This window comes from Cetorhinus maximus, chromosome 23 (assembly GCF_964194155.1).
Source record: "Cetorhinus maximus chromosome 23, sCetMax3.hap1.1, whole genome shotgun sequence".
Taxonomy (NCBI): domain Eukaryota; kingdom Metazoa; phylum Chordata; class Chondrichthyes; order Lamniformes; family Cetorhinidae; genus Cetorhinus; species Cetorhinus maximus.
Window position 1 is genome coordinate 26,920,469 of NC_135901.1, and position 18,558 is coordinate 26,939,026.

Here is an 18,558-nt window from a genome sequence, read left to right on the forward strand (position 1 = left end):
CTGTGTTTCTCTCTCTCTTCCTGTGTTTCTCTCTCTCCCTTTGTGTGATGTCCTTGTCTCTCTCTCCATGTGTGATGTGTTTTTCTCTCTCCTGTGTGATGTGTTCTCTCTCTCCTCCTTGTGTGTGATGTGTGTGTCTCTCTCTCCCTTGTGTGATGTGTGTCTCTCTCTCCCTGTGTGTGATGTGTGTGTCTCTCTCTCCCTGTGTGTGTGATGTGTGTGTGTCTCTCTCTCCCTGTGTGTGATGTGTGTGTCTCTCTCTCCCTGTGTGTGATGTGTGTGTCTCTCTCTCCCTGTGTGTGTGATGAGTGTGTGTCTCTCTCTCCCTGTGTGTGATGTGTGTGTCTCTCTCCCTGTGTGTGTGATGTGTGTCTCTCTCTCCCTGTGTGTGATGTGTGTGTGTCTCTCTCCCTGTGTGTGATGTGTGTGTCTCTCTCTCCCTGTGTGTGATGTGTGTGTCTCTCTCTCCCTGTGTGTGATGTGTGTGTCTCTCTCTCCCTGTGTGTGATGTGTGTGTCTCTCTCCATGTGTGATGTGTGTGTCTCTCTCTCCCTGTGTGTGATGTGTGTGTCTCTCTCCGTGTGTGATGTGTGTGCCTCTCTCTCCCTGTGTGTGTGATGTGTGTCTCCCTCTCCGTGTGTGATGTGTGTGTCTCTCTCTCCCTGTGTGTGATGTGTGTCTCTCTCTCCCTGTGTGTGATGTGTGTGTGTCTCTCTCCGTGTGTATGATGTGTGTGTGTCTCTCTCCCTGTGTGTGATGTGTGTCTCTCTCTCCGTGTGTGATGTGTGTCTCTCCCTGTGTGTGATGTGTGTGTCTCTCTCCCTGTGTGTGATGTGTGTGTCTCTCTCTCCCTGCGTGTGATGTGTGTGTCTCTCTCTCCCTGTGTGTGATGTGTGTGTCTCTCTCTCCCTGTGTGTGGTGTGTGTGTCTCTCTCCCTGTGTGTGATGTGTGTGTGTCTCTCTCCGTGTGTGATGTGTGTGTCTCTCCGTGTGTGATGTGTCTCTCTCTCTCCGTGTGTGTGTGTGTGTGTGTGATGTGTGTCTCTGTCTCTCCCTGTGTGTGTGTGATGTGTGTCTCTCTCTCGTGTGTATGATGTGTGTCTCTGTCACTCTCCTGTCTGAGTGATGTGTGTGTCTCTCTCCCTGTGTGTGATGTGTGTCTCTCCCTGTGTGTGATGTGTGTCTCTCTCTCCCTGTGTGTGTGATGTGTGTGTCTCTCTCTCCCTGTGTCTGGTGTGTGTGTCTCTCTCCCTGTGTGTGGTGTGTGTGTCTCTCTCCGTGTGTGTGATGTGTGTGTGTCTCTCTCCCTGTGTGTGGTGTGTGTGTCTCTCTCCGTGTGTGTGATGTGTGTGTGTCTCTCTCCATGTGTGATGTGTGTGTGTCTCCGTGTGTGTGATGTGTGTCTCTCTCTCCGTGTGTGTGACGTGTGTCTCTCTCTCCCTGTGTGTGATGTGTGTGTCTCTCTCCCTATGTAATGTGTCCCTCTCTCCGTGATTTGTGTCCCTTTCTCTCCCTGTGTGATGTGTGTCCCTCTCTCTTCGCATGCTGTGTTTCTCTCTCTCTTCCTGTGTTTCTCTCTCTCCCTTTGTGTGATGTCCTTGTCTCTCTCTCTCCATGTGTGATGTGTTTGTCTCTCTCTGTGTGATGTGTCTCTCTCCTTGTGTGTGATGTGTGTGTCTCATTCCTGTGTGTGATGTGTGTCTCTCTCTCCCTGTGTGTGATGTGTGTGTCTCTCTCTCCCTGTGTGTGATGTGTGTGTCTCTCTCTCCCTGTGTGTGTGATGAGTGTGTGTCTCTCTCTCCCTGTGTGTGATGTGTGTGTCTCTCTCTCCCTGTGTGTGATGTGTGTGTCTCTCTCTCCCTGTGTGTGTGATGAGTGTGTGTCTCTCTCTCCCTGTGTGTGATGTGTATGTCTCTCTCTCCCTGTGTGTGTGATGTGTGTGTCTCTCTCTCCCTGTGTGTGATGTGTGTGTGTCTCTCTCCCTGTGTGTGGTGTGTGTGTCTCTCTCCGTGTGTGTGATGTGTGTGTGTCTCTCTCCCTGTGTGTGGTGTGTGTGTCTCTCCCTGTGTGTGATGTGTGTCTCTCTCTCCCTGTGTGTGTGATGTGTGTGTCTCTCTCTCCCTGTGTCTGGTGTGTGTGTCTCTCTCCCTGTGTGTGGTGTGTGTGTCTCTCTCCGTGTGTGTGATGTGTGTGTGTCTCTCTCCCTGTGTGTGGTGTGTGTGTCTCTCTCCGTGTGTGTGATGTGTGTGTGTCTCTCTCCATGTGTGATGTGTGTGTGTCTCCGTGTGTGTGATGTGTGTCTCTCTCTCCGTGTGTGTGACGTGTGTCTCTCTCTCCCTGTGTGTGATGTGTGTGTCTCTCTCCCTATGTGATGTGTCCCTCTCTCCGTGATTTGTGTCCCTTTCTCTCCCTGTGTGATGTGTGTCCCTCTCTCTTCGCATGCTGTGTTTCTCTCTCTCTTCCTGTGTTTCTCTCTCTCCCTTTGTGTGATGTCCTTGTCTCTCTCTCTCCATGTGTGATGTGTTTGTCTCTCTCTGTGTGATGTGTCTCTCTCCTTGTGTGTGATGTGTGTGTCTCATTCCTGTGTGTGATGTGTGTCTCTCTCTCCCTGTGTGTGATGTGTGTGTCTCTCTCTCCCTGTGTGTGATGTGTGTGTCTCTCTCTCCCTGTGTGTGTGATGAGTGTGTGTCTCTCTCTCCCTGTGTGTGATGTGTGTGTCTCTCTCTCCCTGTGTGTGATGTGTGTGTCTCTCTCTCCCTGTGTGTGTGATGAGTGTGTGTCTCTCTCTCCCTGTGTGTGATGTGTATGTCTCTCTCCCTGTGTGTGTGATGTGTGTCTCTCTCTCCCTGTGTGTGATGTGTGTGTGTCTCTCTCCCTGTGTGTGATGTGTGTGTCTCTCTCTCCCTGTGTGTGATGTGTGTGTCTCTCTCTCCCTGTGTGTGATGTGTGTGTCTCTCTCTCCCTGTGTGTGATGTGTGTGTCTCTCTCCATGTGTGATGTGTGTGTCTCTCTCTCCCTGTGTGTGATGTGTGTGTCTCTCTCCGTGTGTGATGTGTGTGTCTCTCTCTCCCTGTGTGTGTGATGTGTGTCTCCCTCTCCGTGTGTGATGTGTGTGTCTCTCTCTCCCTGTGTGTGATGTGTGTCTCTCTCTCCCTGTGTGTGATGTGTGTGTGTCTCTCTCCGTGTGTATGATGTGTGTGTGTCTCTCTCCCTGTGTGTGATGTGTGTCTCTCTCTCCGTGTGTGATGTGTGTCTCTCCCTGTGTGTGATGTGTGTGTCTCTCTCCCTGTGTGTGATGTGTGTGTCTCTCTCTCCCTGCGTGTGATGTGTGTGTCTCTCTCTCCCTGTGTGTGATGTGTGTGTCTCTCTCTCCCTGTGTGTGGTGTGTGTGTCTCTCTCCCTGTGTGTGATGTGTGTGTGTCTCTCTCCGTGTGTGATGTGTGTGTCTCTCCGTGTGTGATGTGTCTCTCTCTCTCCGTGTGTGTGTCTCTCCGTGTGTGTGATGTGTGTCTCTCTCTCTCCCTGTGTGTGTGATGTGTGTGTCTCTCTCCCTATGTGATGTGTCCCTCTCTCCGTGATTTGTGTCCCTTTCTCTCCCTGTGTGATGTGTGTCCCTCTCTCTTCACATGCTGTGTTTCTCTCTCTCTTCCTGTGTTTCTCTCTCTCCCTTTGTGTGATGTCCTTGTCTCTCTCTCTCCATGTGTGATGTGTTTGTCTCTCTCTGTGTGATGTGTCTCTCTCTCGTGTGTGTGATGTGTGTGCCTCTCTTTCTCCATGCCTGTTTTCTCTATCTCTCTCAGTGTGACGTGGTGTCTCCCTCTCTCCCTGTTTGTGTGTGATGTGTGTGTTCCTCCTGTGGGATGTGTCTCTCTCTCTCTTCATTTATGATGTGTATGTCTCTCTCTGTGCAACGTATGTGCCTCTTTCTCTCCATGCATGTGATGTCTCTCTCTCTCTATGTGACGTGAGTCTCTCTTTCCCCGAATGTGATGTGTGTCTCTCTCCTTGTGTGCATGATGTGTGTCTCTCTCCATGTGATGTGTGAGTTTCTCTCTCTCCCCCCGAATGAGATGTGTGTCTCTCTTCCTCTCCTTGTGTGCATGATGTGTCTTTCTCCATGTGATGTGTGTCTCTTTCTCCCATGTGTGGTATGTCTCTCTCTCGCTGTGTGTGATATGTGTATGTCTCTCTCCCTCTCCCTGTGTGATGTGTGTCTCTTGCTCCCTCTCCCTGTGATGTGTCTGTCTCTCTCTCTCTCCCTCTCCCTGTGTGATGTGTGTGTCTCTCTCCCTGTCTGTGTCTCCCTCTCTTTCACTGTGTGGGTGTGTGTGTCTTTGGGTGTGTGTCTCGCTCTCTGTCTGTCTTTCACTTCTGTGCAGTGTCCCTCTTTCTTTGTGGCTCTGTCAAGGGCAGTCACTCTCACCTCGTGAGTTCAGCTCTTTTGTCCATGTTTGAACCAAGGCTATGATGAGGTCAGGAGCTGAGTGGCCCTGGTGGAACCCAAACTGGGTGTCAGTGAGCAGGTTATTGCTAAGCAAGTGCCACTTGATAGCACTGTTGATGACCCCTTCCATTACTTTACTGATGATCGAGAATAGACTGATGGGATGGTAATTGGCCAGGTTGAATTTGTCCTGCTTTTTGTGGACAGGACATACCTGGGCAATTTTCCACATAGTCGGGCAGATGCCAGTATTGTAGCTGTACTGGAACAGCTTGGCTAGGGGCGTGGCAAGTTCTGGAGCACAAGTCTTCAGTACTGTTGCTGGAATATTGTCAGGGCCCATAGCCTTTGCAGTATCCAGTGCCTTCAGCCGTTTCTTGATATTACGTGGAGTGAATTGAATTGGCTGAAGACATGCATCTGTGATGCTGGGGACCTCCGGAGGATGCCAAGATGGATCATCCACTCGGCACTTCTGGCTGAAGATTGATGCAAATACTTCAGCCTTAACTTTTGCACTGATGTGCTGGGCTCCCTCATCATTGAGGATGGGGATATTTGTGGAGCCTCCTCCTCCAGTGAGTTGTTTAATTGTCCACCAACATTCACGACTGGATGTGGCAGGACTGCAGAGCTTAGATCTGATCTGTTGGTTGTGGGATCGCTTAGCTCTACCTCTTGCTGCTTATGCTGTTTGGCATGTAAGTAGTCCTGTGTTATAGCTTCACCAGATTGACACCTCATTTTTAAGTATGCCTGGTGCTGCTGCTGGCATGCCCTCCTGCACTCTTCATTGAACCAGGGTTGATCCCCTGGCTTGATGGTAATGGTAGAGTGTGGGATATGCCAGGCCATGAGGTTACAGATTGTGTTCGAGTACAATTCTGCTGCACCTCCTGGAGGCCCAGTCTTGAGTTGCTAGATCTGTTCGAAATCTATCCCATTTAGCACGGTGGTAGTGCCACACAACACGATGGGTATTCTCAATGTGAAGGCGGGACTTCGTCTCCACAACGACTGTGCGGTGGTCACTCCTACCAATACTGTCATGGACAGATGCATCTGCGGCAGGCAGGTTGGTGAGGATGAGGTCAAGTATGTTTTTCTCCCTTGATGGTTCCCTCACCACCTGCCGCAGGCCCAGTCTAGCAGCGATGTCCTTTAGGACTCGGCCAGTAGCAGTGCTACCGAGCCACTCTTGGTGATGGACATTGAGGTCCCCCACCCGGAGTACATTCTGCGCCCTTGTCACCCTCAGTGCTTCCTCCAAGTGGCGTTCGACCTGGAGGAGCACTGATTCATCAGCTGAGGGAGGGCGGTACATGGTAATCAGCAGGTGGTTTCCTTGCCCATGTTTGACCTGATGCCAATTTTGGCACTAGCCCCCAGATGTTAGTAAGGAGGACTTTGCAGGGTCGACAGGGTTGTGTTTGCTGTTGTCGTTTCTGGTGCCTAGGTCGATGCCGGGTGCTCCGTCCAGTTTCGTTCTTTATTGTCCTTTCTGTAGCGATTTGATATGATTGAGTAGCTTGCTCAGCCATTTCAGAAGGCACTTAAGAGTCGACCACATTGCAAAAAGGACGTGTAAGATCCCACCTTTCCAGAGGGATAGAATTGAAAAGCAGGGAGGTTATGTTCAACTTGTTTCGAATCATGGTTAGACTACACTGGGAGTACTGTCAACATTTGTGATCTCCATTTAGAAAAAGGAAATAGAGGCACTGGAGAAGGGGCAACAAAGATTCACAAGAATAATACTAGAACTGAGAGAATTAAACCCTCGGGAAAGGCTGGGGCTGCTTTTCTCTAGAAAAGAGAAGACCGCAAACTGGAGGAACAGCACCTCATCTTCCGACTAGGCACTTTGCAGCCTTCCGGACTGAATATTGAATTCAACAACTTTAGATCTTGAACTCCCTCCCCCATCCCCACCCCCTTTCCGTTTCTTCCCCCTCCCTTTTATTTTTTCCAATAATTTATATAGATTTTTCTTTTCCCACCTATTTCCATTATTTTTAAATCTATACCTGTAATGCCCTGTCAATCTTTCCACCCCACCCCCACTAGAGCTGTACCTTGTGTGACCTGCCATCCATTCTTAATTAGCACATTTGTTTAGATAATATCACCACCTTCAACACCTCTTTGTTCTTTTGTCTGTGACATCTTTTGATTATCTGCTCCTATCACTGCTTGCTTGTCCCTACTACCACCCCCCTCCCCCCAACCTCTCTCCCCCCACCCCACCCCCCACCTTAAACCAGCTTATATTTCACCCCTCTCCTAACTTTACTCAGTTCTGCTGAAGGGTCATGAGGACTCGAAACGTCAACTCTTTTCTTCTCCGCCGATGCTGCCAGGCCTGCTGAGTTTTTCCAGGTAATTCTGTTTTTGTTTAAGACTGAAGGGTGACCTTATGGAAGTCTTTAAGATGATGAAGGTGTTCAGTAATCCAATAGGGATTTCACGAGAAACCTCTTTACCCAGCGAGCAGAGAGAATGTGGAACTCACTACCACAGCGAGTGGTTAAGGTGAATAGCATGAATATGTTTAAGAGGTGTTATGATCCCCAGCTGAGGTTACCCCTGGGCAAGCCTGATCCCAAGGTGGAACCCAGCTTGATAGATCCTAACTTTTAGTTTTGTTGGTTTAGATACGTGGAGAGGGTCTACTGAACAGAGTCACCAGAGTCAGCTGATGAATTTTTAACAAAAGCATAAAACATTTGTCAAACAAGAAAAGATTAACTATATTTCAATACTCCTTCACCCACAACTATATCTTTACAGGTATATACAGTTTGCAAATATACAGTCACCAAAAGCTCTCTTATGCTCTCATGGTAAGTACAGTCCTTGAAAACCAATAGGCAACCTGTGGTCAGACACCCCACACTCCGCAAACAAGTGACAGACGCCACCCCAGTCAGATGCTATGGATCTCTCCTCAACTCCCTACCAGGCGCTTGTCTCACCGCAAGCCAATCAGTCTCACCGAAATAAAAGCAAAATACTGCAGATGCTGGAAATCTGGAACAAAAAACAAAAATTGCCATAAAAGCTCATCAGGTCTGACAGCAACTGTGGAGAAAAAGACAGGGCTAACGTTTCAAGAGGGGCTACTGAACAGAGTCACCAGAGTCATACAAACCCGAAACGTTAACTCTGTCTTTCTCTCCACAGATGCTGTCAGGCCTGCTGAGTTGTTCCAGCAATTTTTGTTTTTGTTTCTGTCTCACTGAACTCCGGCTTTCACATGAGGGTTTCCTGTCTCTGCTTTGCGAGAACTAGCCTTGGAATCTTGTCCCGAATTGATGCTTTCTCTCAGGCACCTTCCGATGTGCCTCTCCCCTGAGTCACCACGTGCACAATTCAAGCTGCCTCCCATGCACTCTCTCTCTCACCGACACAGCTGTCAACAGTACACCACTGCTTCACTTGCCCATAGCAAAGAGTTACAGGCCTTCAGTTGCCTCTTTGGGCCTTCTGGCTTCTCAAAAGCCTTTATATCGCTTTGACTCTGCTTCCTGCAGCTTGGCGCTTTAAAGTTTGAAGCTTGGATCCTTTCTCTGCTCCTTACTCTTAACTTCGCTTCACAGGGCCTTTTCCAGGTTCCTGTCCTTCCTTTGATCTGCTTGGGACTTTTTCCTGTTCCACTCCCCTGGATTCTTGGGGACTTTTTTCTTTCACTTGGGACTTGCTATCTGTCCTTTTTGCTCCAGTGTCTCTCTGGCAGCTACTTTCAACCAATTTTAGCTTGGGGCTAGCTATCTGCCCTTTTTAGGTTGCTTCTGCTTGCCAGCTGTCGTCAATCTGAGCTCAAAACTGCTGTCTCTAGTTTCTTCTGTGTGTGTGTCTGCGGGTGGGAAGGACCTGTCTCTCTGAACCCCTGTTGCTCGGCAACAGCCCAGTTTTTCTACTCTTGTTTGCTTAGCTTCTCTTACAGTCGTAAACTCTGAATAGAAATGCAGACACCTTTTAAAGTGAAACTAAAACTCAACTTGACCTTTTCTGCAAATACAGAAATACATGTCAAACTTAAACTTTAAAGCTAAAACTCATTCCTAGCACCCACAAATACGAATATAACTTACTTAAACTATCTCTATTACCAAACAGAGGAAGCAAGATACATACATGAGGGAGAAAGGAATAGAAGGATATGCTGATGGGGGAAGATGAAGAGGGGTGGGAGGAGGCTCATGTGGAGCATAAATACTGACAGAGACCAATTGAGCCGACTGGCCTGGCCCTGTGCTGTAGACTCAATGGAACAGAGACAAATGTATTTATTTTAGATCTACCTGTAGTGGTAGGAAAAACACTATTTACTATTCAGGATAAAATAAATGTGTTTCATCAGCTTTTGTGGATCATTTCAGTGGAAACGCACACTCCAGACTGTTACAATCCTGGTCGGGACCATCAATGTTTAAAGAGCAATCTGAAAACCCAGTAATTAACTGAAAGAACCACACCACAAGTTTGCAAGCCTTTAAACACAAAGAAAGTTTAGTGTAAAAAAAAATTAAGGAAGTAAGCACTACCAACCTATGTTTTGTAATTACTTAAGTTATAAACCCCATCCTACATCTGAGTTCCACCCAGGAGTTCCTTTATATGTTACGAGATCTTGAAGGTTCATTCACTTTCTCTGGGACTAACCCAAAGGTATGCCACAGGCCTCTGGAATTCACTTTGATTCCTCCTCAGTGTTCCAGCTACTCCTTTGAGGTCCATGATTTCCTGGGCACCTTTCCATTGGCTTTTGGTCAATCAACCCTCTAAATTTTCTTTTCAGACTGTCGATTCCTCAGCTCAAGCGTAAAGCGTCACTGCCTTCTTGACCTGACTTTGACCAGGCAGCTGGCTTTTTCACAAGCTCACAGTTCAAGCTGACTGCTTTCTGCCACAAGGGATTTCACCATGACGGTCACTGGAGATTTGTTCCTCGAGCTCCAAGCTAGGCAAATCTTCCAGCTTCATTTCCCCTCACCAATTCCAGATGAGCTGCAAGCTCCACAAGGTCAAATCTGTAACGGCCCTCTGTGAGAAACACCAAGATAAATTAAACAAAAATAACTTTCGCAAACCCACAGCCCAACTCCATAGCAACATGGCATTCTTTGGGTTGTTCCAAACAGGAAAGCAAACCAAATATCTCCTAACTTCAAAACACCCTTCGATTTATGATCTACAGGAAATATGAAACCAGGTTTTCACAACAAGGTTTAAAGAGCATCAGCGCACTGGAAGCAAAGTTGCGAGACCAACCAGTCCAGCAGAAAGAAACCCTCCGACCCTCCCACTTCACCAAGTGTCAGAATGAACATGGTTCAGTCCTGGATGTGATTAACAGCAGCTATAACAGCAGAATCCAACCCCTGTAATCACTTGTGAACTTGCTGGTGTTTCTGCAGGTGGGATAACTGAGTGAATCCCTTCCCACATTGAGCGCAGGTGAATGGCCTCTCCCCAGTGTGAACTCGCTGGTGTCTCTGCAGATTGGGTAACCGAGTGAATCCCTTCCCACATGCAGAGCAGTTGAACGGCCTCTCCCCGGTGTGAACCTGCTGGTGTGTCAGCAGGGTGGATAACTGAGTGAATCCCTTCCCACACTGAGAGCAGGTGAACGGCCTCTCCCCGGAGTGAACTCTCTGGTGTCTCTGCAGGTTGGATAACCGAGTGAATCCCTTCCCACATGCAGAGCAGGTGAATGGCCTCTCCCTCGTGTGAACTCGCTGGTGTGTGAGCAAGTGGGACAACTGAGTGAATCCCTTCCCACACTCGGAGCAGGTGAACGGTCTCTCCCCAGTGTGAATTCGCTGGTGTCTTAGCAGTGTGGATGAATCAGCGAAACCCTTCCCACACTCAGAGCAGGTAAATGGCCTCTCCCCAGTGTGAACTCGCTGGTGCATCAGCAGGTTGGATGACTTAGTGAATCCCTTCCCACACTCGGAGCAGGTGAATGGCTTCTCCCCAGTGTGAATTCGCTGGTGTGACACCAGGTTGGATGAATCAGTGAATCCCTTCCCACACTGAGAGCAGGTGAATGGCCTGTCCTCAGTGTGAACACGCTGGTGTCTCAGCAGGGTGGATGAATCAGTGAATCCCTTCCCACACTCGGAGCAGGTGAACGGCCTCTCCCCAGTGTGAATTCGCTGGTGTGTCTGCAGCTTGGATGACTGAATGAATCCCTTCCCACACTCCAAGCAGGTGTATGGCCTCTCCCCAGTGTGAACCCGCTGGTGTTCCAGCAGGGTGGATGTCCGACTAAATGCCTTTCCACACTCGGAGCAGGTGAACGGCCTCTCCCCAGTGTGAACTCGCTGGTGTATCAGCAGGTTGGATGACTTACTGAATCCCTTCCCACACTCAGAGCACGGAAACAGCCTCTCCCCGGTGTGAACTCGCTGGTGTATCAGCAAACAGGATAACTTTTTGAATCGTTTCACAAACACAGGGCTGGTGATCGGTCTCTCCCCACTGTGAACCCGATGGTGTCTCTGCAGATTGGATAACTGGGCGAATCCTTTCCCACACATTGAGCAAGCGAACCATTTCTCCCCGGTGTGAACTCGCTGGTGTGTCTGCAGCTGGGATGAACCACTGAATCCCTTCCCACACTCGGAGCAGATGAACGGCCTCTCCCCAGTGTGACTGCGTCGATGAGTTTCCAGCGCAGATGGGAACCGAAATCCCTTCCCACAGTCCCCACATTTCCACGGTTTCTCCATCATGCAGGTGTATTTGTGTCTCTCCAGGTTTGACGATCAGTTGAAGCTGCGTCCACACACAGGACACGTGTACGGTTTCTCCCTGTTGTGAATGGTGTGATGTTTTTTCAGGCTGTGTAACTGGTTAAAGCTCTTTCCACAGTCAGTGCACTGGAATACTCTCACTCGGGTATGTGTGTCTCGGTGCTTTTCCAGCCGCGCTGATGTTTAAAATCTTTTGAAGCAGACAGAATAGACAAACATTTCTCCTTCTAGACTCAAAGGCCGATGATATTCAAGTTCCGGTGAATCGAGTGACTCTGTCAGGTCTTGATGTGACATTTGGTTTGAGATTTCTGTCTGCAAATCTTCCCCTTCTAATATCTGTAAAAGGGAGTTTACAGAAGTCATCACTGTCAGTACATGATAGAAATTCAGAACAGGCAATTCTAGTTTCTATGGAACATTCTTTTCTCTCGTGCCCCAAATCTGTAAATCTCCATCCCACACTCTCTCCCTCCAATCTTACTCTGCTGTACCTAATATACCCCTATCAATTCTCCTGAAGGTATTAATTCATGCTGATCAGTTTATCTATGTTCACAGCTTCTGTATATATATATATGTTTACTGGATGAAAAATGTGTGTAATATACAGTACTGGATTACTTGATTAGAGATACGTGGGGGTATGAGGAAGAACGTTATTAAGGCAGCGAGTGGTGATGACCTGGAGCTTGTTGCCTACGATGGTGGAAGCGGGGACGATCAATAATTTCAAATTGAAATTGGATGGACACTTGAAAGCAATAAACTTGCAGGGAAACGGGGATATAGAGGGGGAATGGGACTGACTGGATTGTTCTACAGAAAGTCGGCATGGACTCGAGTTGCTGAATGGTCTCCTTCTGTGCCATAACGACTCTATGATTGGAAATATATAACTTGGCTACAGGGCTAAATTACAAGACTAGAAATAACAAATGTACTTTATTACAGAACCATAAGTAATGATATTTCTAATATGTACCATACAACAACACCAGACACATCTCTGTTCTATATTAATTTACTGCCCCCTTAAATGTCAGCCATCTCCTGGGGAAACCACCCCTTTAATTGTGAACATTAGGAAAGAGACCATCCTTTTAGCCAGACAAATAAATGTGCCAAGCTGAGGGAGCAAAGGATGTCAATGTCTTTAAGAGAGAGGGAGAGAGACCTGGGCCAACCTTTCCAGAGTCTGCACCCTCCCTGGATTCACTTCCTTTCCCTTCAGTTCCTGCAAGTCAACAATTTCCCCCCAGAATGAGAAAAGAAATGGAAAGGGGGAGAAAAGAAAGTGTTTTACTCACAGATGTTGGACACAGGAGGAAGTTTTAGTCTGTGTGAAGCTCAATCTTTATTCAGAGAGAGAGGAGCAGCAGCAACTTTGCTTGGCAGTGATGAGCAGGTGAACAAGCTCATTGTCCAACTTCCACATTCAGACAATGGGGGAAGCGCTGATTGGCTGGAGGAGCAGAGTCCTTCCGGTCCTCCAACTCTTTCCATTGGTCAAAACCGGCCGCCACACACCCGCATGAAGACAATGAGGAAGCGGAACCCCACGTGGGGGGATGGGAGAAACTTTCACCTCCTGTGCCGTTGGCCAATGGGAACAGCTGGTGACTGGACCGGCTGTGCTCCTCTGGCCAATCAAAGCGCGGGGTTTGTTCAGCGCCTGGCCTCTCGCGGCACATGCGTATTTCCCTCCTCTCCCACCGCACAGGCGCGTCTCTCCGCGCCAGTGCCCATGCGCAGTCTCGGGCCGCCCGCCCGCGCGGCGGATGGAGCGGTTTCCCCAGCGCGGGGGGTTGTGGGAGCCGCAGCCGCCATTACTCATCCGGAGCCCAATCTCCAAACTCCTGGGACTGGGATGGAAAGTGGAGGTGGGGGGGACGCAGTGACCCCACCCTGACACAAAGTACATGTGGGTAGTCACTGGCTTTGATTGTGGCGCCCCCCAAACAAACGGTTTGTTCAGGTGTAAAAAATTCAGACACCTGGGTGACATATTGGGGAGGGTAATAGGTGAGTGTGAAACTAAACCCGAGAGTCAGCACCTTGAGGGGAAGAGAATTGGGGAAAATGCAGGAGGAGGATAGCAGGATGAATTATAGTTACAATCGATAAAGCGAAGAGTGTGCGTGGGGATGGGGGGTTTTGGTGCAGAGATTTATAGTTTGAGCGGGAGAAGGATGTTCCACGCCAGCTAGAATCATCAGGACCCGATGACCACCGGCCTTTGAGTGTGAAAGGGGAAATGTGCATCCGTTCTTCATATAGAAGAGTTTTCAGGCATCAGTGTGACTGGAATATGACCGAGACACACACACACCAGTGTGAGAGTGTTTCCAGTGCACTGGCTGTGGAAAGAGCTTCAACCAGCTACACAGCCTAAAAAAAAAACCTCACACCATTCACAGCGGGGAGATACTGTGCACGTGTTCTGTGTGTGTGTGGACGAGGCTTCAGCTTCGTGACGGACAACTGTCATGAGGCTGGGGGACAAACCATATAAAAGTGACTGTGGGAGGAGTTTTGAGAAACTGGCATGCCGGAAACTCAATAGCACGGTCACACTGGGGAGAGGCCATTCACTGGTCCCGGCTGTGGGAAGGGAATCACTGAGTCAGCCAACTAGCTTGTGACGCCAGTGAGCCCAGAGGCCGTTCCAATGCTTTGTGTGTGTGTTAAGGGATTCAGCCAGTCCTCCAACTTGTTGACACACCAGCGCGTTCTTGATGCTGAGTGGCTGTTTAAAAGGTTTGTGTGTAGAAAGGGATTCACTTACTCATACCCTCTCCTGATGCACCAGCGAGTCCATGTTTGACTGTTGGGGTCGGATTCTATTGTTATTGCTGCTGCTAATCACACCCAGGACTGAGCAATGTTCATTCCGACAGCTGGAGTGTGTTCCTGCTGGTGTTAATACATTTATGCTATTTCCCTCAACTGCGCTCTGGGTGTTTATTTCCTTAGCTTTCACTTTGCCTCTTGTGAACTATGGCCAGTTTCTCAGCTCGACCTGTTGACCCTGGAATGTGCAAATGGGAAGCTGAATGCTGTGGGTACTGAGACTTCACATCATTTCCACGAACACCAGGGACCAGTCCCAGACTTTCGCCTCTAAGTCTGAAGGTTTTGGGTTCGAGTCCCCACTCCACAGACTTGAACACCATGGCAGATGGTGAAATTTGAATCCAATAAAAATCTGGAATTGAACGTCTAATAACTATTGTTATTAAAAACTCATCTGGTTCACTGATGCCCTTTAGGGAAGGAAATCTGCCATCCTTACCCAGTCGGGCCTACATGTAACTCCAGACCCACAGCAATGTGGTTGACTCTTAAAATGCCCTGAACCAGGGAAATTAGGGATGGATGATTAAATGCTGGTCTAGTCAGCGATGTCCACATCCCACGAATGAATAAAAAATAATAATCATGCAGGGTTGACACTCTTTCAGTCTTCAGCTGCCAGTTCCTAAGCTCTGGAATTCCATCCCTTAGCCTGTCCACTTCTCTCTCCTCCTTTAAGTCTCTTCTTCACTCAGTGACATCAAAGACTCGACAAACTGTGTCCCCAAAACAAAGCTGATTTATTTGCCATTTATCCAGGATATTAAACCCCAGTTACGGGGATTATTAAAATCAACAGAAACAGACCCCAACTGTCAGAATGAACATGGTTCAGTCCTGGGTGTGATTAGCAGCAGCAAGAACAGCAGAATCCAGCCCCTGCAGTCAAACATGAACTCGCTGGTGCATCAGCAGGTTGGAGGGGGTCAGTGAATTTCTCCTTGCACTTAGAGCAGGTGAACAGCCTCTCCCCGGTGTGAACTCACCAGTGAGTTTTCAGCACGGACGGATAAATGATCCACTTCCCGCTGTCCTCACATCTGGGAGGGCTGGTCCCTGGTGTGAATGTGCCTGTGCCTCTCCAGGTCAGACAGGTGGCTGAATATCTGCTCATGGTCTGGGCACACATATGGTTCTTCCCCACTGTGAACAGCCCCATGGCCTTCCACATTCAAAAGCTGAAGATATTCAGGTCCTGATGAATCAGGTCAGATCTGTCGGATCCTCCACGTAACGTTTAGCCTTGAGTTACCCAAATCCTCCCCTTCTAACTACTTGTAAAAGGGGTTTACAATAATCATCACTGTCAGTGCAGGGTAGAGATTCAGAATGTTCACTAGGTTGATCCCGGGGATGGAGGGGTTTTCTTATGAGGAGAGGTTGAGTCGGTTGGGCCTGTACTCATTGGAGTTTAGAAGAATGAGAGGCGACCTGATTAAAACATATATGATTCTTAGGGGACTTGACAGGGTAGATGCTGAGAGGTTGTTTCCCCTTGTTGAAGAGTCTAAGACCAGAGGGCATAATCTCAGAGTAAGGGGTCGCCCATTTAAAACAGAGATGAGGAGGAATTCCTTCTCTCAGAGGGTAGTGAATGTGTGGAATTCTTTACCACAGAGGGCTGTAGAGGCTGGGTCATTCAGTATATTCAAGGCGGAGATGGACAGGTTTTTAATCAGTAAGAGAATCAAGGGTTATGGGGGAAAGGCAGGAAAGTGGAGTTGAGGATTATCAGATCAGCCATGATCTCATTGAATGGCGGAGCAGACTCGATGGGCCAAATGGCCTATGTCTGTTCCTACGTCTTATGGTCTTATCGAATGGGACAGTTTTTGGTTGGATTCAATTGTTCCCCCTATCTCACCTGTTAACTCCTCCCCACCCACCCACGCTCACTCCTTTCTCCCCTCTCTGAGCTCATTATTTGCTCCATGTGTTAGATGCTCCCATTCTCTACAGGTGATTCTGACAATATGGGAACATAAGAAATAGGAGCAGGAGGAGGCTATTCAGCCCCTCGAGCCTATTCTGCCGTTCAGTAAGATCTTGGGGGATCTTCTACCTCCATCTTGCTGCACTACTCCACTATAGAATCATTACAGCACAGAAGAAGGCCCTTCAGCCCATTATGTCCATGTTGGCTCTCTGAAGAAGGATCCCCCACATACTGCCACTCCCCCACCCTCTCCCCACATCCCTGCACGTTCTCCCTTTTCCCAAATTTAGGAAATGTCGGAAAATTCTCGGCACAGAAGGAGGCCACTCTGCCCATCATGGCTGTGCCAGCCGGGAAATGAGCCACCCAGCCTAAATCCACTTTCCAGCACTTGGCCCGTAGCCCTGGAGGTTACGGGACTTTGGGTGCATGTCCAGATACCTTTTAAATGAATTGAGGTTTTTCTGCCTCGACTTCCCTTTCAAGGCAGTGAGTTCCAGGCCCCTATCACCGTCTGGGTGAAAAGATTTTTCCTCATCTCCCCTCTAATCTTTCTACCAATCACTTTAAACCTATGCCCCCTAGTCACCGACCTCACTGCTCAGGTAAATAGGCCCTTCCCATCCCCTCTATCCAGGCCCCTCTGCAATTTTGTACATCTCCATGAAATCTCCTCTCAGCCTCCTCTGTTCCAAGGAGAACAGCCCCAGCCTATCCAATCTTCCCTCCTACCTGCAATTTTCCAGCCCTGGCAACATTTTTGTAAATCTCCTCCGTACCCTCTCCAGTGCAATTACATCCTTCCTGTAATGAGGGGACCAGAACTGAACACATGTCGTGAAGATATTAATGCTTATAATATTATTGGAAAATATTTTTCTTATAAAATAGAGGTTTAGTCTGTGGGTGTGTCTTAATTGGATTAAAGCCAGCTAGTCTGGGTGCTTTGATGTGTCCTAGATTTGAGATGTAAGAGAGGTAGAGGTACATTTGCATTTTTTTGAATAGAGCATTCAAGAAGTGGGGTGAATTCTGGCACCTAGCTAGCAGAGACCAAGCAATATGTTTATATCGCTAATAAAATTGGTACCATGAAAGGGGTTTTATTGTTAGAAGAGGCTGGTGATACAGTAAGAATTTACATTCAATGGGCTGTGCTAGGCATAACAAGGCAACCGTTTTGTGTGTGTAGAGCAGAGGCAATGTGAGATCAAAAGCAGCTGTAAGCCTCCCACTGTCTTCACAGGAACCAAAAGTGAAAAGAACCTCATTTTGAATTCGTAAGGTGAAAATGCTTTGCCTGGTGTTCAGTTAAGTCTGTGGGTAGCTGTTGCCTTAATGGAGATTAATTTGGGAATGTGTTAAAAGTTATGATAGTAGTAATTTGAAGCCATGTGTACATATATTTTAACCTGTGTAAATTAATAAAATGTTTCATTTCGTTTAACGTAAAACCTCAAGAACTGATGGTCTGATTCCTGAACTTAGAGCTGCATCTCCAACATACCACTTAAAATTCTAGGTTATGACAGTTGTTTATAGTTTACCTCTGGGATTTCTTAAAAATAACTCAGCTTTACCAACTGCTTGGTCATAGGAACGCAGTACTCAAGTTGTGGACTGTTAGGGGGAAATTAAATATATTAAAAGAAAACACAATAAGAATTTGCTGATCACACTTAAATCTCCAGGCAGCCATTGATGCTAAGCATCTTAACAGTTGTGGAAAACCGGAAAAACAGTCAGAGTCAGACTGGAGACAAAAGTATGACTTAGGGGAGGGACAGATGGTTTTAGCTTAGACATGGGAAGATGAACAATGGACAAAGAGAGGGCTTTGAGAAAACACAAACAGTCTTGAGTTGTAAGAACCTTGCGTATGTGTTTTAACTTTGATTGAATAATATAATTATGCATACATCCTTTACAATAATTGGTTAGCAAAATCACATGTTTATGTACTCAATAGGATAGAGATAGTATGGAACCGGTGTGTCGGTTACCAATTGGATGTATTAAATGTGTTATGATAAGACAAGGTACAAATGTAGTGAAATGTAATCGGTCAGGGAGCTGGGTCTTCATTCTTAGGAACGATTACAGCTCCCTTGCATACGCTTGAATAAAAGTGGTTAAAAGGAAGCCTGAGTCTTGTGTGGTCATCGGGGAATCGAAGAGTGTAACATCGCCACTTCAGTGGGCTAACTAGTGTTCGATACAGTTCCAGCATAATCTCCCTGCTCTTATACTCTAGGCTCGGCTATTAAAGGAAAGTATCCTGTATACCTTCTTAACCATCTTATCTACCTGTCCTGCTACCTTCAAAATTCAATCTGTTTCTGTCTTGAATATACTCAGCCACTGAGCACCCACAATCCTCTGGGTTGTGGTTATTCTTTCAAGGGATGTGGGCACAGAGGCAAGTCCAAAAGTTGTTGCCCATCCCCGAAATGCCCTTGAGAAGGAGCTGATGAGCCGCCTGCTTAAACTGCTGCGGTCCACCTGTTTAGACTTTTCCGCAGCAGTTTGGTACGACTGAGTGTCTTTTGCTAGGTCCTTTC

At 47.8% G+C, this 18,558-nt stretch overlaps 3 protein-coding genes across 3 annotated transcripts in view; 1 reads left to right on the forward strand and 2 right to left on the reverse strand.

Moving 5' to 3' along the window:
* Positions 1 to 18,558, reverse strand: part of LOC144697423 (uncharacterized) — a 512,621-nt gene that overhangs the window by 175,378 nt on the left and 318,685 nt on the right. The window lies entirely within an intron of this gene.
* LOC144697388 (uncharacterized) overlaps positions 1 to 18,558 on the forward strand; it is a 51,348-nt gene that overhangs the window by 17,805 nt on the left and 14,985 nt on the right. The window lies entirely within an intron of this gene.
* Positions 7,181 to 18,558, reverse strand: part of LOC144697383 (uncharacterized) — a 32,689-nt gene continuing 21,311 nt past the window's right edge. Inside the window, exon 3 of the mRNA XM_078569361.1 lies at positions 7,181 to 10,753. Coding sequence (XP_078425487.1) covers positions 9,835 to 10,753 — 919 coding nt within the window. The 3' untranslated portion in view covers positions 7,181 to 9,834. The remainder of the gene's footprint in view (positions 10,754 to 18,558) is intronic.